The following is a 25949-nucleotide window of genomic DNA, read 5'->3' as shown; positions in this document are numbered from 1 at the left end:
AAGATTTCTTAATCTGAACCAACAGTTTGTAGAAATTCAATTTTTACTTACTGCCATGTGTCCTTAAAGTTTCCCTTTTGTAGCAGTTAGGCCGATTTTGTTTTAATAGTGCCACAGAGGCGAAATTTCAAACCTTTTATGTACAAAAACATACCTGAAAATTGGTATTCACATCACTGATAGATAACGTTTTTTTGTGTGTTTGAGAATGCAAAGCATTTCCACTTTGATGTGGTTTGCATACAAATCTCACATAATAGTGAGACGGTGTATATGGGCAACTTCTGATGCTCATGTAGTTCATTAAGATTTATTTATTCTTGCTTGGCAGGAAAAAGAGATAGACAACATTCATGAACTCGTCGTGGGTACAACTGAAAATGTTAAGGAAGGGAATGAAGACATTAGAGAGGTAAGAGATAATGTTAATTGCCAAATGTTGTTCTTGGCTTTCTCTGAAAAATGTATTCAATAAAGTAAAATAATCAACAAATGACTTATCAATTACAGGCTCTCCCCAACTTACGTAATGGTTACATGATGTGAACCCTTGTGTAAGTTGGATTTTATGTAAGTTGGAATCGCCATCCTCATCCCTTGCCCAAAATAATTTATTGAGAGCATTAACTGGCTCAGTGGCGTCCGGTTAAATCCGGAGCACTTTCTGCGGTGCATGGCCTTCTGGGTAAGCACCGGCCCCATTGGCGGCTTGAGTTCCATCTCGCCGTTGGGGCATTTACTGCGGCACGCAGACTACTGGGTAAGCACCTCTGCCATTGCCAGCTTGCTTCCGATGTAAACTTGAGTAATTGTACAGTGTTGTGGAAATTACAAACTGCATTGATTGCAATAGGGACTGAGTACAAAATTGTTTATGTAAGTGTGAGTTTATGTATGTCATCTATTGCGAAAGGAGGGGAGTGAGTATCATGGTGAGCAAAGAAGGACAATGGGGCCTGACTTGACAGGAATCAGGGAAAGATGCTATATTTTTAATTGTTGTATTGCACAATTGATTGCAGTTGGAATTTGACAAATGGTGTATGTGTACAGATCTTGAACTTCACAACATCAGACACTTATTACAGCAGTAGTGATCTTCATGTGTAGGAAAAAACATCGAAATGCTGGTTTAAATTGAAGGTGGACACAAAATGCTGGAGTAACTCAACGGGTCAGGCAGCATCTCTGGAGAGAAGGAATGGGTGATGTCAGGGGAGGGGACAGGACAAAGATAGAATGTAGTCGGAGACAGTAAGACCAGTGGGAGAACTGGAAAGGGGGATGGGATGGATAGAGAAAGCAAGGGCTATCTGAAGTTAGAGAAGTCAATGTTCATACCACTGGGGTGTAAACTACCCAAGCGAAATATGAGGTACTATTCCTCCAATTTGCACTGGGCCTCACTCTGACAATGGAGGAGCCCCAGGCCAGAAAGGTCAGATTGGGAATGGAAGGGAGAGTTGAAGTGCTGAGCCACCAGGAGATCAGGTAGGTTAAGACAGACTGAGCGGAGCTGTTCAGCGGAACGATCGCCAAGCCTGTGCTTGATCTCGCCGATATAGAGAAGATGACACCTGGAACAGCAGATACAGTAGATGAGTTTAAAGGAGATGCAAGTGAACCTCTGCCTCACCTGGAAAGACAGTTTGGGTCCTTGGATGGGGTCGAGGGGGAGGTAAAGGAACAGGTGTTGCAGGAGAAAGTACCTGGGGAGGGGATGGTTTGGGTGGGAAGGAACAAGTTGACCAGGTAGTTTCGGAGGGAACGGTCTCTGCGGAAAGCAGAAAGGGGTGGAGTTGGGATGATGTGGCCAGTAGTGGGATCCCGTTGGACAGAAAGGGGTGGAGATGGGATCTTCATGTTGGCATGGGATGAGAGCCCCAGCTCATGATTTCCATCCTACTCATGCACACAAATATTCCCAAACAATCCATTTTGTATTTATTCTTTGTTTACATTGACGTCTTTTATGCATTCATATTTCTGAGCAAATTGCAACAATCCTTTATAAAATACATTGTAAAATAGATGCAACAATATGTCAATGGGAAAATACTGGATATAAAAATCAACATTAACCTGTAATAAGACGATTATCTGAATGTAGTACAATGATAAATTTTCAGCATTATAAATACAAAATCTCCAGGAAATGTGATGTATTTATCACCAAATACGAATGAGAATTGGCATGCGCTGGCAGTTTATAGCCACTGAATGTCACTGTTGAGCAAACTGATTCTGATGCTGAAAACATAAAAGTATGCTGAAATACTAAAATTAAAGCTTATAGGATATGGCATTATGGCTAATGGCATGTTGGCCTTCATAACGAGAGGATTTCAATATAGGAGTAAAGAGGTTTTTCTGCAGTTGTATAGGGCCCTGGTAAGACCACATTTCGTGTACAGTTTTGGTCTCCTAATTTGAGGAAGGACATCCTTGTAATTGAGGCCGTGCAGCGTAGGTTCATGAGATTAATCCCTGGGATGGCGGGACTGTCATATGAGGAAAGATTGGAAAGACTAGGCTTGTATTCACTGGAGTTTAGAAGGATGAGAGGGGATCTTATAGAGACATATACAATTATAAAAGGACTGGACAAGCTAGATGCAGGAAAAATGTTCCCAATGTTGGGGGAGTCCAGAACCAGCGGCCACAGTCTTAGAATAAAGAGGAGGCCATTTAAAACTGAGGTGAGAAGGAACTTTTTCACTCAGAGAGTTGTGAATTTGTGGAATTCTCTGCCACAGAGGGCAGTGGAGGCCAAATCACTGGATGAATTTAAGAGAGAGTTAGATACTCTAGGGGCTAGTGGAATCAAGGGATATGGGGAGAAGTTGGGCACAGGTTACTGATTGTGGATGATCAACCATGATCACAATGAATGGCGGTGCTGGCTCTAAGGGCCGAAAGGCCTCCTCCTGCACCTATTTTCTATGTTTCTATGTTTCAATGATATAGTTAAGCAATGATATAGTTAAACTTCTTTCTCCCCAAATCATTGATGGCATAAATACCATTTGTTGCCTTATATGCGATCTAAGGCTTCAGCTGGTGGGAGCCTGAGGGGGTTGCATCTTTCATTGATTCCTGTCAAGCCAAGTCAGAAGACAAGTGTGTAGGAAGGAACTGCAGATGGTGGTTTACACAAAGATAGACACAAAAAGCTGGAGTAACCCAGTGGGACAGGCAGCATCTCTGGAGAGATGGTTGACGTGTCGGGTCGACCCACTGAGTTACTTCAGCATTTTGTGCCTATCCAAGCCAGAAGACTATACCTGCACAAGACTGGTATATTTACAGCCACACTGGGGACTAATTTGGAGGCCTTGGGTGGAAGACATACACAGGGTTCAGAAATCTACTGCCTCGTCGGTCGCAAAATGTATGGCTTCATGGTTGCAGAAAGGAAAAGGATACTTTTCCTCCCAATTCCATATAGCTACGCTTATTCGCTTGTAGAAATCAGTGACAAATCCCAAACTACTCGTGATCTTCCCGTCCAGTAAATATTGAGACCTGAATTGGTCATCAGTTAACCATCGAGTTCAATGATGTTAGTTGTGCAGCCTTTGTTCGTGGGCCTGAGTGTGGTTGACAAGACCAGTCCTGGAGGGACGCACTCAGGGATGGTGTGGACACAGGAAAGGCACAAAGACAGGTGCAGATGCCAAGACCATCCTGTGATCTCTGGCTTTGGGGACTCAGTCTCTTATCCTGCCTTTAAAGTTGATACAAGCCCTTTTGGTGAAATCACACAAGCCCGTTCTGTCTTGGGCAGAGGAGTCCAACTCTCTTGCAGGAATGCCACTGAATTTCAGGCTTTCTTTGATACAATCCTTGTACAGTCCTTTGATACAATCCTTGGCATACAGGAGCTGTCCGTATGGATTACGTGACCTGTCCAGTGCAGTTATTCCCTCTTGGTCAAGGCCTCAGTACTGACCATGCTGGCCCGGTCCAGAACATTCAGGTTTGTCACTCTCTCCTGCCATTTGATGCCCATGAGTAACCACAGAGATCTCGTGTGAAAACACTTGAACTGTTTGATGTGTTTCCTGTAGAGTGTCTCAGGTTTTGCAGTCATACAAAAGGCTTGTGAGTATGACTGTGTTGTGCACTTTGATCTTGGTTGACAGACCTGATTTGAAGGGAAAATAAATACCTACATTCCCTGTCTCTACGATGATAATTGTGATCGGAAGAGGGTGAGTGATGATAATGCAACTCCTCCCAACCAAGCAGCAACTGCAGGAGGAGCGAAGCAGTTCACTGGGGTGACTGTCAAATTATTTAGCTGCCTAGGCTGTTCCATTTTATCCTCCCTCCTCCTCCTCCTCGCCTCTCCCTTTTCCCATAGTTGTTTTACCAAACAGAAATTAAACTTTAGTCTCCAGCTCACCTCTTTCCCTCTATAGCAAACTAAATCAGTTTGGATAACTGGCCCACAGTAGTTTCCCCCCACCTCCTATAATTTACCTACAAATCTTGGCATGCCTGGACGACTCCAGCTCTAGCTACACTTTAGAAGCTCCTAGCTTCTGGGCAAAGCAATTTAGGCCTAAACAGGATACAGGAGTAGTCTAAATGTGTAAGAAGGAATTGCAGACGCTGGTTTAAACCGAAGATAGACACAAAAAGCTGGAGTAACTCAGCGGGACAGGCAGCATCTCTGGAGAGAAGGAATGGGTGACGTTTCGGGTTGAGTCTGAAGAAGGGTCTCGACCCGAAACGTCACCTACTCCTTCTCTCCAGAGATGCTGCTTGTCCTGCTGAGTTACTCCAGCTTTTTGTGTCTATCTAGTCTGCTGGATGCTTCCCATCCACCAACTTATCATTAGCTCCCACCACCACAGATGTCTGTTGCTGCAGTTATTCACCAGAGCCACCATGACACCTCAAACCCAGCAGCTAAACCATTAAGAAAGAGAAAGGCAACATACTCATAGGAACATGAACCACCTGCAGATTCCCCTGCATATTCCATCCTGTGCTGCTTTGGAAATAAATTGCTGCCCGCTCATTGCTGCCAGATCTAAATCATGGAATTCCCTAGCATTAATGGAGCAACTTGACTAAAAGGACTGTAAGGTTGATGAAGGTGTCTCACCATCACCTTCAAGAAAAATTAGGGATGGGAAATACATATTCATCTTGTTAGTGATACCTACATTCCAAAAAAATAAAATTATAATTCTTGCTAATTCCTTGCTGCTGAGATAAATGTGTTTGTTTTCATTCCTCCTGTACCTTTTCCATTTACACGTTATCCTCCTGCCCCTGCAGCATCTCTCCTATATTCTTATAACTGCTTGACAGGCAAAGCTTTGAATTGGAGCAAAATTAGTGAATACCAAGGTCCCTTCACTTCAATTGGAAACATTGATCTGAAATGTAATGGGCATCTGCGAAGTTCAGAAATGCAGCTTTGTAATTGATTTAATATTGAGTTTTATTCTCTTCACAGGCAATCAAAAATAATGCTGGATTTCGAGTCTGGATCCTCTTCTTCTTGGTGATGTGTTCATTCTCTCTGCTTTTTTTGGACTGGTATGGCAGTTAGCAAAAGGTGATAGCCAAGGGTTTTTATTTTGCTGCATTAATTACAACCTGACAGGATTTATTGAAGTTAAAAACGTATATCTTGTTGACTGAATGTCTGAAAAATGTATCTAAAATCTGTGCTTGCACTAGAGTGTAGCACAATTTTGCAATATTATTTAAGGTAACTTGTTTGTAAATCGGGTATTTAGTAACAAACTTGAGTTATCCATTTAAAGATAAAAATACTTGGTGTTTGGAGACACATAGTATGTTTTTATGTAAAATAATGTTGATTTATCATTCAAAAAGCCTTGAAAGAAACCAGTGAACAAAAGCAACTCCAAACAATGCTCGCATGTTACTTTCGCTGTGGCATTTCTAGTGCTAGAGCTGGAGTAAACAGCATGTTTTGCCAAGATGAAATAAATAAACTTTTGGTTTCTTCAATATGTATTTGTCATTAAAATAATAAAAGTAATGTGAAATTGCAAAAATCCATGACCATTTTTTGGTAAATAGGATATTGAGGAAGGGAACATTCTCGTAGCTCAATAATATACTGTTGTAAAGACCATGAATGTACATAGCCTAATCTCAAGCCTTTCCTAATTTTATGAGACATAACTGAGCAATAGTCCCTGGGCAAAAACAATGCAGTTCTCATTTTGAAGTGACATAAATCAGTCAATTTTACAGCTCGTAGTAACTAGTCATTTGGCTGCTATTGGGCAGCTCATGAGTACGCTGATTGACTGCAGTGCTCCATGTCAGGATGTCCTTAATGGCCAGTTATCCAACTCACTTCAGAGTAGGTATCCCAGAAAGTCAAACGTAGCTTATGTTTACCTTCTTTACCCCTGAGGTTTATTAACCAGATCTATATCTTCACTGTGTTTAAAACTAGTGATTTTTAAAATGCCCGCTTGTTTACCAACAAGGAGGTGAAGATGAAAATGGACTCCAGTAGCTGCAGTAAAAGAGAAAACGAGGAATTAAAATCAGCTGCATTTAAATAGAAAGCAAATTATTTTGTACAATCCTAAGGTCTATCATTCTTGAGGATAGAGAACCAAAAATATATCAAAAGGACATAGTTATAAATTATTATGGAATCTTGATTAAGTCAGACACAAGCATTTTATTTTTTGGAAAGAACTGCAGATGCTGATTTAAATCGAAGGTAGACACAAAATGCTGGAGTAACTCAGCGGGACAGGCAGCATCTCTGGAGAGAAGGAATGGGTGATGTTCTGGTTACGTCACCCATTCCTTCTCTCCAGAGATGCTGCCTGTCCCACTGAGTCACACCGGCATTTTGTGTCTACAAGTATTTTATGTGTAGTGTTGCCTATTACAGTGATTGCAAACTTGGGGGTCAGGAAGGAATTTGCTCTTCCAAAGAAACAAAGAGTATCATTTTTATTTCACTTTATTTGTTTTATATAGTGTATCAGTTACCCTCATTGCATCATTTTACATCCAATACAACATTTGCTCAGATGTATAAAACACATGGAGCTCTGTACAAACAGGACTTAACACCATAAACACTATATGACAAGTATGGCACATGTTTTACAAAGCATGATATTTTGGCACTCATTTTAATTTTGTTGTGTTTGCATCTTTTTGTCCCCCTCCCTTTTTCTGCCACTTATTTCCTCAACAGACCAAAGTGATTCTGAAGAAATCAGTCTCAAGCTGTGCACACCTGGCATTTTGGCATCTCTTTATCTAAAGGCAAATGTGACCGATTGGTTTCTGCATATTTAAAATATCAATATCAAGGAACTATATAACTATTTGGGGTTGCCCTCTTGAATTTGAGGGACATCTAACAATAGATGCAAAACAAAGGAAATACTATTAAATCCAGGTCATGTTTCCAGGATTTTGTAAAACATAAGAGAACAATGTAAACGATGATAGTTATAAAACATTCTGCATAAATTCTGATGACAAATAAATATTTTAATACCCAGTTATTGTGTTTCATAAACATCAGGCTTCACTTAACATCTATGAAATAATTCTCAGACATTAGAAATGCTAAAGTTTCATTTGTCCTTTTTTAAATACAAATTTGGCTTCTGTTAATGACAACAGAAATGCATAATTATATTCTAACAGCTGAATCTCATTCTGGGAAGAGGGTGCAAGTGCAGGGAAGGAGGAGCTTTTAAATACTGTTAAAATCATAAGCATTCAGTGTACGCTCATTATTTTTAGAAATAGCCGCTTAGGAGGAGTCCAAGAATGGCAAGAGTCAATCCAAATAATTTTTATTTACATAAAATAATTATTTTCATCAAAATATGGGATGGTTGGTATATTCTCTGCCCACCATAAAAAATGAGGCAAATAATTTTTCTTCCTTCATGACTGTTGAAGCAGAAGAGTAAGTATAAGACTTCAGAGCTGTGGCTTTAAAAATCCCAGTGGATTAACTGAGACGTCTACTTGGCCAATGTCAATGAGGTGTTACAACTTTCACTTTAGCCCCACTTAAAACTGGGATGGCAGAACTGCCTGCTGTACAACCATAGTTCTGGAAAAAGGTCTTGTGGACAGATGAGACAAAGATTAACTTATATCAGAGTGATGGCAAAAGCAAAGTATGGAGGAGAGACGGAACTGCCCAAGATCCAAAGCATACCACCTCATCTGTGAAACACGGTGGTGGGGGTGTTATGGCCAGGGCATGTATGGCTGCTAAAGGTACTGGCTCACTTATCTTCATTGATGATACAACTGCTGATGGTAGTAGCAGAATGAATTCTGAAATGTATCGACACATCCTATCTGCTCAAGTTCAAACAAATGCCTCAAAACTCATTGGCCAGCGGTTCATTCTACAGCAAGACAATGATCCCAAACATACTGCTAAAGCAACAAAGGAGTTTTTCAAAGCTAAAATATGGTCAATTCTTGAGTGGCCAAGTCAATCACCCGATCTGAACCCAATTGAAGATGGCTGCAATACAGGCCTGGCAGAGCATCACCAAAGAAGACACCCAGCAACTGGTGATGTCCATGAATTGCAGACTTCAAGCAGTCAATGCATGCAAAGGATATGCAACAAAATACTAAACATGACTGCTTTCATTTACATTACATTGTTGTGTCCCAAATATTATGATGCCCTGAAATGGGAGGACTATGTATAAACACAGCTGTAATTTCTACATGGTGAAAACAAAATGTATAAAAATGGCCTTTATTAAAATCTGACAATGTGCACTATAACTACATGTGATTTTTTTCTATTACAAATCTCAAATTGTGGAGTACAGAGGCAAATAAATAAATGATGGGCCTTTGTCCCAAACATTATGGAGGGCACTGCAGGTGATTAGGTTTTAAAAAGATCTATCCACAGAATCAGAATATGGAGCAGGTCTTTGTCTACTTACTGATTTACTTTCACATCCACAACCTGAGATTATTAAAAGTACAGCAATCTTAGCTGAATGTACTAATCAAATGAGACAAGCATGCCACCTTGGAAAGAATTTCATTAACACTTACAAATAACATGAACAGAATGAAGAAGAATGGAAGAAAAACTAAGCTGGATCAAATTCACAAGTTCTCTTCCATAACTTACTAATGTCAGTGCCTTGTACATTAAGTAGCTAAAGTTGGTTCCCATACTTGTTTCTACAAGGAACCGAGGGTTAAATCTGGGAGTTTACTCTGCAGTTTTGCCAGCACCTTCACTTTCCTTTGCCAGCACCTTCTCTTCAGAGAGTGCAGCCAGCCACGGTGAAACAGAGCGTGAAATGGTCTGTTTTGCCAGGTTGTAGTGGTTAATGACAGTGTAAAATCTTCCCCGAGAAGCAGAATCTTGCTCTGAGTAATAGGTCTCCAACCCAGCTGGAATGCAGTGATTATGCTGAAGAAAAAGAATCAAACAAGAAACACATCATTTTGGATTAACAGGATGGTATTAGTAGAAATTATTTGCAATGGAAAAATACATAATTTACTTTTTTGTAATGATGTTATGTTAACCATAATGAAATATTAATAATGTTTTTGTCATCAACGTCCTCAAAATGAGTTTACAGAAACAAAATAGAATGCTGTCAATGCTCAGTATGCCAGGCATCATCAGTGGGGATAGAAACAGAGGACTTTCCAAGTCGAGAACACTTCATCAGGATCAAAAGTAAAATTATTATTTATTATTTAACATTGTTTATTATTTTCATAATGCTAGATTTCAATATGTGTACAGCATGCCCAATATTTCTACTTTTTAAATTCTCTTGATCTGGAACATTTTTCTCTCTGTAATGCTGTCTAATCTGTCTGAGCCTTTCAAACGTTCTCCATTTTTGGTTCCTATTTCCAGCATATGCAGTTTTATGGTCTGATAAAACAAAGAAGTTTTAGAATTTGGACTAATTGAAAGGATGAAGATTCTAGTGCATGTTTTGCCAGATAGTGAAACAAGTCTGATTAATGTGGAATGTGCCTTTAGTACGAGGTGGCAATCCGTTCCGTAATGAAAGATTTACTTGGCTTACAGACAGTAACGGTTCACTAAATTAATTCCTGAAATTAAGGGATCGTATTTGTAGGTCACATGGACCTCAACTCTATGGAGCCAAGGAGAATAAGATATAACAGACAGACAACAGTCAGAGGAGGCTGAGCAGGATCAATGAAACACAGATGGTTTTTTTCCCTTTGGGGCCTAGAGCCAAGGTGCATTGTCCCAGAATAAGGAATTAGAACGTCTCAATAATGAGAACAGGAAGAATTTTTCATTGCAGGTGGGTGGATGGGAATAGGGCAAGGAATCTTTGGAGTTCATCATCCCAGACATATATGGGTTCTGATGATGTTTTCTTACTCAGAGAGTAAGTGTACAGTTCATTAAGTGTTTACAAGGCCAAGATGGAAGTATTTGAACTGCAGGAGAATCAAGAGTTATGGGGATCGAGTAGGAAGTTGAGGCCAAAGGCCAGCCAGGGGTCTTGCTGAATGGCAGAGTTATTCAATGCATTCTAGCTGGATCAGAGATTGGTATTGATATATTATTATCACACATGCTGGGATATAATGAAAAACTGCATGCTATCCATTCAAATCATATCATATGAGTACATGTTTTCAGCCATACACAAGTACAACAGGTAAAGAGAAAAATACCAGATGCAGAGTATAGCATAACGGAGTGCAGAGAAAGTGCAGAGTGCAAGGTCCGCATTGACGTAGGTTGGGAGATCAAGACTACACTCCAGCCTGTGGGCGGACTGTTCAATAGGCTGATAAAAGTGGAGAAGAAGCTGTCCACAATCAGACGGTATGTGCTTTCAAGCTTTTGTATCTTCTGCCTAATGGAAGAGGGAAGAATAGGGAATGACCAGGGGCCTGTTGATTTTCAATAACAAATGACCTTTGACTTCTTGTTGGTGTGGGTTGATGTCAAGGCTGGACTGGACAATTTGATGTGGAATGAAGTCAAGGGTTTTCATTTTAATATGTCATAGTGGGAAAGTTCATCGAGATGCCCCTTCCAGTGGGTGTTGACTGTCTCTTCCTTTAAATAAGAATGTCGCCTTTCTTGTCTCTCTGCAGGGGGGATTCTTCCACATTGTAGATGTAAATGGTCTTGACAGTTCTATAGAATTGTGGTCATCAGTGAAAATTCAGACCTCCTGCGCTTGTTCCACTCACCAACTGCTTTTTATGGCATAGTTTTTCTGTTGGACCTAGAAAATTCAGTGCCTTTAGAGCTGATTCTTTTCCCTTAAGGTGTGATGGAGTTTCCAATCCACAATATCCAAAGTTTGTGATTAATTGGCTTCTGGATCTCTTGGCCATTTTCTACAAACAATTCTCATTGTAAGTACTAATTGTGGTAGACTTTCAAACACTGTAATTCCTGGTGTTTGGGAACTATCAGGTTGTCTATGAGGCGCTGATAGAGAAGAGCTGCCTTTGTGGGGCCCTTGAATGCTTCAGCAGTGACTGCATCTCCTGCTGCTAAATGTGAATCAGAGGTATGAGAATAACTCCAACTAGGAGATTCCTGATCAAATTTTGAGTGCAAATAAATAACTAGGAAATAGTCACGGTTTCATTCTGATCAGAATAGAACCATTTTTGTTTGCACAATGACAAAAAATGTTATGCACTTGAATTTCCTACTAGCCTGGAAATTTAATGGCAAGGTCCTGTTTATTTCAGCCCTTTTGACTGGAAATACACTATGATGGTGTGAAATGTGATATTAGATGCATCCGTATTATTTCTGAAATTTGAATGGGTGCAAATATACTTGGATATATAGCACACGAACACATGCCAAATGCCATCATTACTTGTGTAGCATTGGTCAAGGATAACAGTGTTTAATTGCACAGCATCTAAATGGGTACTAGTCTAGAAAGTCCCAACAACTGTTCACTTTCCCCACCCCACCCCTATAGTATTCAGACTTCTTCTTATTCCCCCCAGGGCCAACACTCCAATCCCCTGGAGTCCCGACTGACAACATCTGCAAACACCAACCTACCTTGGCCACTATCCTCTAACTGGTGGCTCTACCCATGCCCCCACACTGCCTCCCCACTCAATAACCAACCACATCCATAGGGACTCATTACAATTTCCATGTCAATATGTCAAAATGAACTTTATGACAATGATTGCTCAATATTATAGTTGGGTCTCATTAAGCATCAACGGATAAATGACATGTGCTAAATAAAGTCACTCAACTGAGTTAAAATTTACAAAATTAATAAAGCAAGCCAAAAAAACAGCTGGAATCTGCAGTGAAACACCAAAGTCGGTATGACCCTCTGGTTGGCTGCTATTCCTTTCTCTTGCTAATGTATTTGCTTGTGTCTTGCAAATCAACGTTTTATTGCTGAAGCTTGCAGATATTTGAGGCATCTTTCTGACATTAACTGACTAATATGGTTACAATTTTTAACAAAAGCAAGCTTGCTGAATGTGCTGAATCATGCCAATACTGATGAGGTGGTTGTATTTGCAACTCAACGGCTCATTGCACTTCTAATAGTGCATTAAGGTAATGAAAGGGAGAATATTTTCTATTAAGTGTACTGAGGCAGTGAAATTTCATTTTGGTGATAATAGTAATTGTGAGTAAGACTCAAAGGTTTCAAAGGTCTTTTATTGTCACGTGTACCAATTAAGGTACATTGATATTCGAATTACAACTCATTGGTAAAATTAAAAAAATTATCATGTTACTATATTTTGTTTTGTCCCAGATGGATAGCTAAAATAAGCATTAATCCCATGACTATTGAAATTCTTCCTTGCCCTCACATACTATTAACTAAGTGGAAACATGATTACATTTTAAGCAGATAAATGATAATTCCTTTTTATCATGTTTCTAAATACAAACGATTCAACTAACGCCTTAGATATGAAAGCACATTTTAACCCAGGGGCTCTAGATGGACAATGTCCCCTGGGGTACAGCTGATATTCAATGGTAATGATGTCAGTTTTAATATAGACAGGGAAGGATACAAAATCCTTTTGATTGCAGAAACAAAATTGCTCATAGTACGAAGTATGTACTTTACCCACATTTAGGTGGCATTTAGGTTCATAGTACGAAGTATGTACTTTACCCACAAGGCACATTTAATTATATGTTCTGTGGCTCAAACCAGAATCTTGTCCTGGACCAGCAACGGCCAAGAAAGTACACCAACGCTTCTACTTCCATATTTAGGAAGTTTGGCATGTCCCCAACAACTCTCACCAATTTCTACAGATGCGCTGTAGAAACCATTTTATTGGGATGCATCACAGCATGGGTTGGGAACAGCTCCATCCAATACCGCAAGAAATTGCAGAGAATTGTGGAAGCAGCTCAGACCATCACGCAAACGAGCCTCTCTTCCATTGACTCCATCAACACCACACTGCCTCGGCAAGTACACCAGCATAATCAAGGATGAGTCTCACCCCGGACCCTTCCTTTTCTCCTCTCCCAACAGGCAAGAGGTTACAGAAGTTTGAAAACACATGCCTTCAGATTCAGGGACAGTTTCTTCCCAGTTGATATCAGGCAACTGACCGTTCTATCACCAACTAGAGAGGGGTCCTGACCTATCATCTACCTCATTGGAGACCCTCGGACTATCTTTAATCAGATTTTACTAGATTTTATCTTGCATTAAATGTTATTACCTTTATCCTGTATCTGTACACTGTGGACAGCTTGATTATAATCATGTATAGTCTTTCTGCTGATTGGATAGCACTGGTTTAAGGTGAGTGGGGAGAGACTTAATAGGTACCTGAGGGGCAACATTTTCACACTGTAGGTGAAACATGTATAGAATGAGCTGCCAGACAAAGTGGTTGAGGCCGATACAATAACAAAATTAAAAGACATTCTGACAGGTACGTGGGTAGTGTAGTGTAGAGGGACACAAGTCAAACACGGGCAAATGGACTCATTTAGATAGGTGGCATGGACGCGTTAGGCCAAAGGCCCTATTTCCATGCTTCATGACTATAATAATTAAAGATCTTGAACAATTAAATAGGAAGGACCCATTTTCCTAAGCTGAGGAGTCAAGGCAAGAGACATAGAAGGATTAGAGGACATCTGAAGAAAAATCTTTCAAGCCACATGTTGATAAGGATTTGAAATATGAAAAGGTGGCAGAGGCAGAGACCTCTACATAATTAATTAAATGGCTGTAAGTGTACTTGGAAGCCATGATCTGCAGGCCTTTGAATCAAGTGCTAGAAGGCGATATTACACTAGGTCACTCTTGCTCGACACATATGGAGACAACCAACACAGATCTTAGTCATTCTGTGTTTTGGTTCTGATTTCTGAATTGTCCACAAAGCTCAGATTGTTACTGTTGGAAATAATAGTAGTTTTTCACACGTGAATGTAGCGCAACGCGTATGTGCATTTGGCGTGCATACTTTTTTTTGCTGAAAAGTTGCATTACGCGCCATATTATGAATTTTGATGTAAAATTCTGAATTTTGGGCATCAAAATTCTGAATTTTTAAAATCAAATGTTGGGAGGTCTGCTATGTTTATGCGTCTACCTTTTCTCAATCTTGGTATTGAATAAAAGAACAATGGTCATAAGATGTATGACTAAGTTATAAAGAAAGAGTTTCATTTAAAACTGCACATATCTAAATTATAATTGAAGACATACTTGCTCCAGTGGCCTTCAACAGCAAATCACAACGGTCCATGTCCCCCCCAACGCTACTCCCCCCCCACCCCCACTCTCCTCACCCCCTACTCCCCCACACCCCTCCCTTTCCCCCTAAATCCCCTCCCCCTCCCCACCCCTCCTTCCCCACTCCCCTCCCACTCCTTTCTTCCACCCCCCGACCCTCACTCCCTCCTCCAACTCCCCTGCCCCCTCCCCCACACCCCAACCCCCCACCCCCCCATCCCTTCTCAACATCAACGGGCCTCACGTTCCGCAGCGAGGCCAGGCCAGGCGAGCGGCGAGATGAAGCCGGGCGAGCGGCGAGGCGAGGCCAGCGACGAGGCGAGGCCGGGCCAGCGGCGAGGCGAGTACAGCAGCGAGGCCAGGCCAGTGGCGAGACAAGTACAGCGACGAGACCAGGCTAGCGGCGAGGCGAGTACAGCGGCAAGGCGGGGATAGCGGCAAGGCCAGGCTAGCGGCGAGACCAGAGGCGAGGCGAGGCATGTGTTTTGCAGAAAAATTTGAGGTGAAATCGGAATGGCGGAAATGAAATAAGAAAGCGGAAACTTTCCGCCAAATTCGGAAGGGTTGGGAGATCTGACATAGATAAGTAAATAATATAATAGAAAATATGTAGGAAATTCAGGTTAAGCTTCTGATAAGTTAATCAGAAAAACAAAGAGAGCTCTTAACTTTTGGTCTCAACTGGATGGGTGGTGGGCAGCCGTGGCAAGGCTTGCACGCCATCACTTCCTGCAAGGCAAAACCAAGTGGTAGCTGAAGTGGCAGCAAGGCAACACTCCCAGTCAAGTTCCATGCTTTCTAAGTTTACTGTGGAAAGGAAACATCGATGTACCTTCTTGGGCCCCCATAACCTTCGGCAACATTCTAATTTCAGTCACCGAGGCCGATGTCAGATGATCCATCCTTCGTGAAGCCCTTGGAAGCGTCTTGCCCGATGATGTACCTGTGCGAACTAACTGGCTGGAGATTGTGCAGACATCTACAATCTCTCAATACTAAGCTCCGAAGATCCAACCAGCTTTAAAAGGACGTCAATAATACAGGTGCCTATGAAGAGTAAGGTGACATGCCTCAATGACTATTGAGCAATGGCACTAACATCCATGGTGATTGTTATCAACTGTCTTAGTAAGGACCTGGACCTATTACAATTCACCTTCCACCACAATAGATCAACAGGGGATTCGATCTTGCTGGCTCCCCAATTCACACTGGACCACTTGGACAATTAAAAAATATACATCAGGCTGTTGTTCAGCAACTACAGCTCGACATTTAACACCATTTGATCATTATATCTGTGTGTTCTCTATCAAGGGTTCTCTATTGTACGCAATCAATATGGCATAAGAATGCTCTTTTAACCCAATTTAGATTAATCTAGGATAATCTGATCCATGACACTTATTTTGGCTCCTACTAATACAACTGTTATTCTCAGATACAACACCAGAAGGTTTTGCAGACAAGGTAATAAGATGGATGGTGTGTGGCAGAGAAGAATATAAACAACAACTACACTCTGAGGTCTTGATGCCAGGAGGTTAAGCCTAGTCAGGCTGCACAATCCATGTGCAACTTATCTAATCAAGAAGGCAGTGTCAGTCTCAGTAGCAACATTTATCCTACTCAATGAGCTGAGCTAAAACTTTTTATTTAAAAAATGACAACAGCTGCTATGCACCGGGCAACCAGCTGAGCCTGTCATTTCACTACGATGCAGATGGTCCATCCAACAGTCATCGAAAAGTTAGTTCAAGTGCAATAACCTTGGCAGGAGATGGTCTTAACTCCATTTAGGAGCTCAGTATCTACGCATGCGCTTGCAATAGTTAAAGTAACAAATGGATGAAGATGACAATGTAAAGATTACATTGGATCAGTTGTTCCCCGTGCTGACTCACCTAAAAACCATTTCAAACGGAAAAAGCCATTCTGCAATAATCAGCAGGTTAGACCTTTCATAAAGCAAATCAATGGAAAATAGTTCTTTTAAATACAGTATCCTTGTAATTGCCAAAGGAAGCCATCATTCATAAAAAAGCCAGTTGAATATTTAAAGACACATCACAAAGGTAAAACTGCAAACTAAAGCTCCCTCTGTGGGTGCAAAAGATCCCGCAGCATTTTTAAAAGAGAAGTGGTCTGATGAATATTTCTTCCTCAACTGGTATAAATTAACCAGGTATTTCTTACAAAGGGTATGGGATCTAAAACGTTAACCCCATTTCCTTCCCACGGATGCTTTCTGACCTGTTGAATGTTTCCAGCATTTTCTGATATTTATTTTAGATTTCCAGCATCTAAAGGGTTTTTTTTTATTTTCAGTTATTGCTTTAATCCTACTATTGGACTTTGTAATGCAGAAATCTGTAACGATACTTTCTACAAAGTAGTGATTATACTTCAATCGTAGGCAGAGTATGCAATATTCTGGGCTATCCTCGGGTTGTAAATACAGTACAAGCTCTTTTATCCATGGCATTTTAAAAGCAGACAGCATAGCAGTAGTGCAAAAAGTCAATAAAGGGCCTGTCCCAGTTAGGCGATTTTAAGGCGACTGCCGGCGACTAGGCTGTCGCCGAACGTTCGCCGGGGTGTCGCGGGCATGATCGTGAGGAGTCTTCAATAAATCGTAGTGGATCTCAGCGCATCGCGGAAAGGTTTACCTGTTAGACATTTCTCGGCGACAGCTGGCTTGTCGCCAGGTATCGTAGCTTATTGCGGGCGCTGTCGCATGCTGTCCCCAGGTTTGCTAGGTTGTCGCAGATGCATTTAGAAGAACGTAATATTAAATTAAGAAAAGGCATTTGAAGATATCAGAAGATAGTTTTGTTTAACCAATTTATTTACCGTTAGGTAGATTGGAGGCGACGGTTTGATGGTCAGGTAAGCATGGGAATTTTGCGATGTTTCCGAAGACGGTGTAATCTCTTAGCCAGGTGCTAGTTTCACAAAAAAAAGTAACCTGTATCGACCTGAATCGGCATTGTCGTGGTCATTGTCGTAGGGTAAAAGAAAATTTTGGCGATCTGCTAAGACTTTGACAGTCGCCAGCAGTTGCCTTAAAAATCACATAACTGGGACAGGCCCTTAAGCTGTCCTGACTTGATTAGAAACTATGCTTCTGCTCGGTATGGGAAAACCCATAAATATGGTGATACTAAAAAATTAGCTAGTCTAGACTGCTTAAATATGAAGTATTCAACAGGTCAGGAGCATCTGTGCAAAGAGAAAGTGTTAACATTTCCATAGATGCTGTCTGACCTGATGAGTTTTCCAAGGTCTGCAGCTTTTTTGATCGGTAAAACTTAATCAGCAGAGTGCTTTATTGTCAGTATCACAGGCAAAAGTACCATCCCATCCTTCCACAAAAAAATACAAATCAAAATGTTCAAACCACGAACACACGAAAAGCAAACATTTGCAAATATTTGCAAGTGCACAACTAGATAATTAAAAATAATAAATTTTCCAGGTTGACTACTAAATGAACAGTTGGGATAGTAGAGAATATTATAGCTTTCTTGAACTAAGGAACAATCAGATTCACACTCCTCACCATTATCTTCTAATGCCCTGTTACAGATTTGGGGGGAAAGTTGAGAACAGGTTCAGGTTTTAGGCATTTACTTCCATAGCAGCAATTATTTTAGAGTAATCTCGCATGCCCTCTGGTAGAAAGCTGGCTCCATTAGAAACATATCCCAGCCTGTAGCTAATAGTTTAATGAGAGATTCATCGAGAGACTGCTACATGGCAAGAATATTTAATGGTACCACTTAAAAGACAATTTGGGATAAATCCTAATGATATTTCACAGGGACGTATTTTGTTAACGTTTTCCAAGGAATCAAAGGAAGTAGGTAGTAAAAGGAAATTATTAAAAGGAAATGGAAGTAAAGAGCTTGGAAGAGTGCTTTCCAAACTCTGGTCTAGATAGTTGAAGGTATGAATGGGGTAAAAGATGTACAAGGGCTAGAAACACAAAGTTCACAAAAGTGCAGTTGTAGCAAATGGGGATTCAGAGTTGGAGCAAAGCAAAACAACAGCAAACATTTTTAAACCAAGATATTCCTTGACCAGTGAGCCTGATGAACATAAACTTAATGCAGTTATACTCACAAACATCCAAATTTGTACTAATCCCACTATCTTATTGCTAATGATTTTTTTAATGGAACAGTTTTATTGCCTTTAAGTCTAAAGAAAATTCTCACCTTGAAGACAAATCCATCTGGGCAGCTGTGCTCATACTTGTAAGCTTTGTAAACTACCAGGAACATGATGCATGTGAGAAATGCCAGTGCAAATAGAATGAGAACTGTAACCTGCAAAAGAATTACAACAGCATTATTTTAAGCAGATCACATTCTGTTGCAATTGGCCCCCAGTTCCACACTGTATGCAGAGAAATCATGCTTTCAAATTTACCCCTCACAGCATGTAACTGAAATGACAGATTGCCAAACTGAACATCCATTAATCAAAATCAATAATGAGAAAATTATGAGGAAAAATGGCACTAGTCATATTTCACTACATTTGGATGCTGCAATCAGTCTTGAGTGAAATATTAAATCATTTTTGTTAATATAAACGAATAATTTACCCGTTGTTGATGAAGGTCCTCAAAGCCTGTTTGTGTCAAGTACCCTCAACACCTGAGGACACCATAGCCATTATGGCGCATAGCCATATATTTCAGGTGCAGAATGAACACACCACACAGCAGCAATTTCTTTCTTGCCTCAAGAGCATGATGCTCTGAAAATGTATTTTAAGCATGACTAACCGATCCTCTAACAGAGTGAGACATAATTACAATACTTATGGAATTCCATTAAAATGGAATTGAGAAGGACATTTGAAGGCAGTATAAAGAACAGAGTGCCTGTTAATAATACAAATGTGCAATTTCTGCTGCTGCTAAGCATCACCCTCCCATGCTTCAAACAAACGAGGGTAATTGACTGTGAAATTATTCATATGGTTGAAGTCTTTGTTCAGTGTTGTGTACAGGTGCAGGTCACACTTTCAAAAGGTAGTTGGGTCCATTAGATCCAACATCTGGGTACTAATTCATAATTTATGTGACTCTCAAGGGATTACATGGTTAAAAAAGCCTGCTAAAAACTCAATAAATATTAATAGATCTTGCAAAAATTAGGAAATCAATCTATGACAAATATATAAACACTTAAAAGTAACAATTTTAAGTAGAAAGTTCTGCTTTAAAAGTTTGAAGTTAATGAGCTGATCAACCAGCTGATCGGCTGGTATTTAACATCATTGGCAAAAAATAATTGTTTACAATAGTTTTTTAATTTATTCTATCAAAATCAACCTGATCCATATCATTTGAAAGAATTTGATTTATATTTTTTAATTGGAAATTTTGATAATTAACAAAAATTAAATAAAACAGGACCAGCAATTATTCGCTTTAAGGCTGAGCCGTAACTGTTTAGGATTTAGCAAAAGGTTGCATGTTGTGTGGGAGAAATTAGACAGAGCAACTGAATCAAGAGGCTCACATGGAAATTGGTCCTTGGGTCAATTGAACATACCGTGGCAATATATTGAAGTTGATCACGTCTCCATGGGCATCTCCAGAGGTTCCCGCGGAACAACCAAAGTGCCAACAAATTGTGTCATGACATGAGTGAAGGATAAGACGCAGATGGTTGAACTGTTGGATTATTGTCTTGACCGATAGTAATACACCCACAGATGCACGTTTTTAAATTTTTAGGAAGATGGGTCCTGACCCAAAAGGTAACCGATCCATTTTCTCCAGAGTTGCTGCCAGACCCACTGAGTTACTCCAGCATTTCGTGTCTACCTTTGGTATAAACCAGCATCAGCAGTTTGTTTTTATTACATTTTGTCTGGTCCACTGCAAAATCTCCAAGGAGGAAAAAGGGTCCTGACCCAAAAAGTCACCCATCCATTTTCTCCAGTGATGCAGCCTAAACTGCTGAGTTGATGCAGCATTTTGTGTCTATCTTTGGTATAAACTAGCATCTGCAAATCCTTTTTATCACACATTTTTAAACCATGTACTGTGTTCTAACTTGACCACTATAAGGCAAACTCAGTTACAAATGCCTAATTTCTAATATTCAATTTGGTTCATTAAGAATGAGACAACTATTCTTTCTATCTGCGAATGAAAAAGGACTTTAATATCTGTCTAATGAGAATGGAGTGAGCTTATATGCAGCAAGGATTTTTCTCTCCTCCCGATCTTCCATTTCCTACAGGCAGCATGAACAGCAGCAAGAATCTGCAGTCACGTGGAACTGCAGAACAGGAATCTCAAGCAAAACACAAAGTGCTAGAGGAACTCAGCAGATCAGGCAGCCTCTGTGGATTCCCTCCCTGTGGATTCCTTCTGCGGGTTAGGCAGGATCTGTGGATCCTATGCTGCCTGACCTGTTGAGTTCCTTAGCACTTTGTGTTTTGCTCGAGATTCCTGTTCTGCAATTCCATGTGACTGCAGATTCTGCAGTTTCGTGTGTCACTACTAGCAAGACTGTATCATCATGATCCTAACTTTGAGTCTAGTTATTACATATTATCACACTATTCAACAGGAGAAAGGCAATCCAGCATCTCTGCCAACCCTAACCCTACATTTATTCATTTTCCATATATGCAGTTTTTCTTGTGGTCATAAGATAGCTACGTGAAGTGAAGCACCAAGCTGATTTTGTGTTTGTATTTTCCAAGGTACTTTTCAGGCTCATGAACCGTTAACGTTCAGCATGAATCCAGGCTAGAGGCAGCTTTTGTGTTCAGAATCTTATAATATTATTAATTTTAAACTGCCAGCACTTTATCACTTTGTATTTTACCACTATTTGAGCTTGACAATTTGAATTCTCGTGATGCTATCTTAACTGGATTGTCTGTCCCTACAACAGCTGTTCCGCCACTGAAAATCACTGTACATTTAGGAAATAAAGGCTGTTATCAGATAAGGTATAGCAATCTATTGATTTCATAAACCACTGAGCACAATGCCAAAGAATCACTAAAGTAACAATTTTCCAGATTATTTCTTTTCTAAGCTTAAATTTCTCCTATACATATTTACTATACTCATGAATTAGTATAAAATCCTACATATTGCTAATCAACAACTGGATTAAAATAACAATGTTTACGATAAATACTAACCAGTGATAAAAATACTGCTATTGTAAATGAAAACAGATGTTATTGTTTTAATTTTGACAAACACAAATACTCCCATTATATTTTTTCCATATGATATAAAAGACCATTAGCATAGTGGTGCAGCAATAGGTGCCAGAAACCCAGGTTCGATCCTGACTATGGCTGTTGTCTGTGCAGATTTTGTACATAGGCCCTATGAGCGTATGGTTTTTTTCTGGGTGCTCCAGTTTCCTCCCACATTCCAAAGATGCAGGTTTGTAGGTTAATTGGCTTCTGTAAATTGTCCCTATAGTGTAGAATAGAACCAGTGATCGTTGGTCGGTGCGGACTAGGTGGGCCGGAGGGCCTGTTTCTCTAAACTATTTCAGACCATCAGCCTAATGCTGGATCACAGAACAATCCCATTCATCTATTATTTTTTCCGGTTACCTATTCTACATGCATTCACATAAACAGCCCACATATTTGGTCACTTACAGTGGGCATGTAAACTACTGACCAACATGTTTTTCGAATGCAGGATGAGCCAGAAAAACTCAGGGAAGGCAAAGCAGTCACAAAGAGCATGTGCAAACTTCACATGGATCGCATTACAAGTTGGGTTGAACTCGGGTGATGTGGAGGCAACTCACTGCCCATGTGGAGGCAGCAGCTCTACCTTCCGTGCCACCTCGGAAGAAATAACTTGGAAGATGGTTGGGTGATTCATGCAGAACAACTAGATACAGCATGGAGGGTTATTTCTTTGCATCTGTATTTGTCTAACACTAAACATTCATGTGTTGGTTTGACACTGCATGTGCAAGTTAGCCTCCCACGGTAAAATCATCAGCTATTGATGAATCTCCAGTGAAATTACTGAGACTTTTGTCCAACACAAGACAGTAAATCAAGTTGAAGCTATTTTGTGATCATTCACTCACAGAAATACTGTCATTAGTTTGTACCAGAAGTAGAGGCAGTGTAACGACGGACCAAATGTGACTGAAAACAGTGAAATGTTCTTATGTGTTGTCATTTATATTCATTCATGTTAAGGCACACAATTAAAGATGATGTTTAGCACTGTTAAATGGACAGAATACGTCAAGTCATTTTTTAAAAACAAAATCTCCTAACAATGTGCCCTCTTTTTGGAAGCTTTTCTTGTAGCTTTGAATCACTGCGCCACAGCTTTAAGGTTCAACTTGATGTCTTATGCTTTGCAACTTAGAAATTGTGTCCTTCATTTCCACTGATCACAATTTACAATGGCTTTTCCTTTATGAATGCCGCTGCGGTATTTGGATGAAAAAATAATGCAACCATGTAACTCTACTTTGTCACCAATCCATCATGAATGAATGGCCAAAAACATACAAATCTCATATCTGACTGCAAAAAGAACGGGTTTGATTGAAGTATTCAATAATGAGCACAACTGCGGTTCAGCATCACAGAATCGTTCTTTATGGTGCAATCCTGCAATTCCTCACTCATGCCCTGCAGCCCTCCAAATTATATTGCCTTAAATGTCTAACCATTTCCCTCCTGGAAGCCCTGACTGACTTCACACCCCAAAAGGCAGGAGGTTCCTGATGATAGCTACCCTTTATGTGAAAAATAATTCCCTTCTTTTTTCTGCTAGAATTAGTCATAGAGTCGTACAGCACAAAACAGACCCTTCACCTCATAATGGCCCATGCCACCTATCATGCCCATCTACACCAATCCCATTGCCTTACATTAGGTCCACAGTTATCTATGTACTTAACCAGACGCTTTTTGATGGTTGAGAGTATCTGTCTTCGCTACCCCTTCAAGCAGTGCATTCTAGAGTCTAACCACACACTGTGTGAAAATATACTCCCTCAAATCCCCTACACCTCACTGTAAGCCAATGCCCACTTTTCTTGGACACCCCTCCTAGGGAAAAAAGATAATTACTATCTACTCTATCACTTCCCCTCGTAGATTTACATATCCCTGTCAGGTCACTCCTCAGCTCCTTCATTCCAAGGAAAACAAACCCAACCCCTTCCATCAAAATCCCTCCCTCCGGTTTTACATTTCACTCCTTTCCTTATCTGACAATCTTTTGACTCCTTTTCACCTCTAGCCTTTGTCATTTATTCCACCCATCAAAACACCTCACCTGTATCCACCTTTAACTGAGTCACTCCAGCACTTTTTGTCTTTTTTTGGAAACCAACATCAGCAGTCCCTTGTGTCCACACATCACTTGCACGGCTTTGTCCCACCCCCATATCTCTGTTCCATCTTTCTGCTCCCCCCCCCCCCCCCCCCAAACTCCTATTAGTCGAAACATGGTCTGTCCATTCATGCTGTCTGACCCATTGAGTTTCTCCAGCACTTTGGCTTCTGCTCAAGTTTCCAACATCTGCAATTTGTGTCTCCAGTCTCTCCTTATAATTGAATGCTCCCATCAAGGCAACATCCTGATGAAGCTCTTCTGAACCCTCCCCAGGAAATGGAAGCTAAATGTGAGTGCAGGAGAGTCGAACAAAATATTAATAACCAGGTAAATCTCCCTAAAAACTGTTTCAGATTACTGCGCTTATGTCCATTACTATATTTAATGTCCAAAAGTGGAGAAGGATTGGAACTCAATCTCTAAAATTAGAAAATACCACCTCCTCAGCCTTGGTTGAAACCTAGTGATTAAACCTGGCAAGCTCATTTAATCACCTGGCACTGTGTGTTATTCGTTAAAGGTTTGTCACAAATGCAATCTTGTTTCCACCCCCTCATTCTGTCAAGCTAGTGTTCACTTTAGTTCCACTTGGAATTTCATCTCTATTAAACCACATCTTAAGATAATTTAAAATTATTTTTCAAGTCTTCAAATTATTTCCAACCTGGCAGAAGATGCCTACAGCCCCGCATTAGTTGGCAAATCCATCCCGCCAGTCCACCAAACACTTGATTGTATGGATGGGCTGCATACAAGTTGGGTACTCATAAGATGGAGAGGATGCCATTTCAAACAGATGCCAAAAACACTGGGATAAATCTTAATGGTGGCGAACATAGCTTATGGAAGCATGTGGGGAATAGGAAAGGTTTAGAGGAATATGGGCCAAATACAGGCTAGTGGGACAAGTATAGATGGAGCATCTTGGTCAGCATGGGAAAGTTGGGCCAAAGGGCCTGTTTCCATTGCTCACGAGTCTATGGCACTACAGAATAACCTCATCATTAGCCCTGACTACAGAACAGTAAATCTCTCCAGCTCCTCACAACCCTTGGCAGCACCTACGGGAATCCATTTCTGTTTTTTTTTAGTTTATGAGATTCAGCTTGGAAACAGGCCTTTCAACCCCCACCGACCACCAATCACTCTAGGGACCATTTACAGAAGCCAATTGACCTACAAAACCTGCACATCTTTAGAATGTGGGAGAAAACCGGAGCACCCGGAGAAAAGGTTATGGTTAATTAGTAGCCACTGACTTCCAGGTTTCCGGTTTGTCACTCCATGCTCCCAGGACAATGCAAAGTTTAAAGTCTAGCCAATGTCATCAGTGCTAATTATTATGAAGTTTCTCGTTGGTATCTGAGGGAGAATTATGAATTAGTCAGAGTCATACAGCGTGGAAACAGACCCATCGACCCAACTTGCCCATACCGACCAACATGTCCCATCGACACTTGTTCCACCTGCCTGCGTTTGGCCCACATCCCTCTAAACCTGTCCTATCCCTGTACTTGTCTAAATGTTTCTTAAACTTTGCAATAGTACCTGCCTCAAATACCTCCTCCAGCAGCTTGATCCATATACCCACCACCCTTTGTATAAAAAAAAGTTACCCCTCAGCTTCCTATTAAATCTTTCCCGTATCTTAAACCTATGTTCTCTGGTTCTCGATTCCCCTACTTGGGCAGGAGACTTTGTGTTTTTACCCGATATGTTCCTCTTATAATTCTGTACACTTCTGTAAGATCACCCCTCATCCTCCTGCACTCCGAGGGATAGAGTCCTAGCCTGCTCAA

General features: G+C 40.6%; 2 protein-coding genes across 5 annotated transcripts in view; one reads left to right on the top strand and one right to left on the bottom strand.

Annotated features, from left to right (window-relative positions):
* stx18 (syntaxin 18) overlaps positions 1–6044 on the top strand; it is a 120437-nt gene extending 114393 nt beyond the window's left edge. For all 3 annotated transcript variants that reach the window (XM_078404268.1, XM_078404275.1, XM_078404284.1), the window contains 2 exons: positions 332–412; positions 5474–6044. In XM_078404268.1, coding sequence (XP_078260394.1) covers positions 332–412; positions 5474–5569 — 177 coding nt within the window. In that variant the 3' untranslated portion in view covers positions 5570–6044. The remainder of the gene's footprint in view (positions 1–331; positions 413–5473) is intronic.
* A 908-nt stretch (positions 6045–6952) lies between these two features.
* The window catches only part of LOC144596083 (neuronal vesicle trafficking-associated protein 1-like), a 56985-nt gene continuing 37988 nt past the window's right edge, over positions 6953–25949 (bottom strand). Inside the window, exons 4-5 of one of the 2 annotated variants that reach the window (XM_078404256.1) lie at positions 18992–19102; positions 6953–9445 (exon numbers count right to left, since the gene is read on the bottom strand). In XM_078404256.1, the coding sequence (XP_078260382.1) occupies positions 9242–9445; positions 18992–19102 (315 nt within the window). In that variant the 3' untranslated portion in view covers positions 6953–9241. The remainder of the gene's footprint in view (positions 9446–18991; positions 19103–25949) is intronic. The other variant, XM_078404249.1, reaches the window with a different exon arrangement.

Source organism: Rhinoraja longicauda, chromosome 1 (assembly GCF_053455715.1).
Source record: "Rhinoraja longicauda isolate Sanriku21f chromosome 1, sRhiLon1.1, whole genome shotgun sequence".
NCBI lineage: Eukaryota > Metazoa > Chordata > Chondrichthyes > Rajiformes > Arhynchobatidae > Rhinoraja > Rhinoraja longicauda.
Note: the sequence above shows the minus strand (reverse complement) of the source record. Positions and strands in the feature narration are given on the sequence as shown.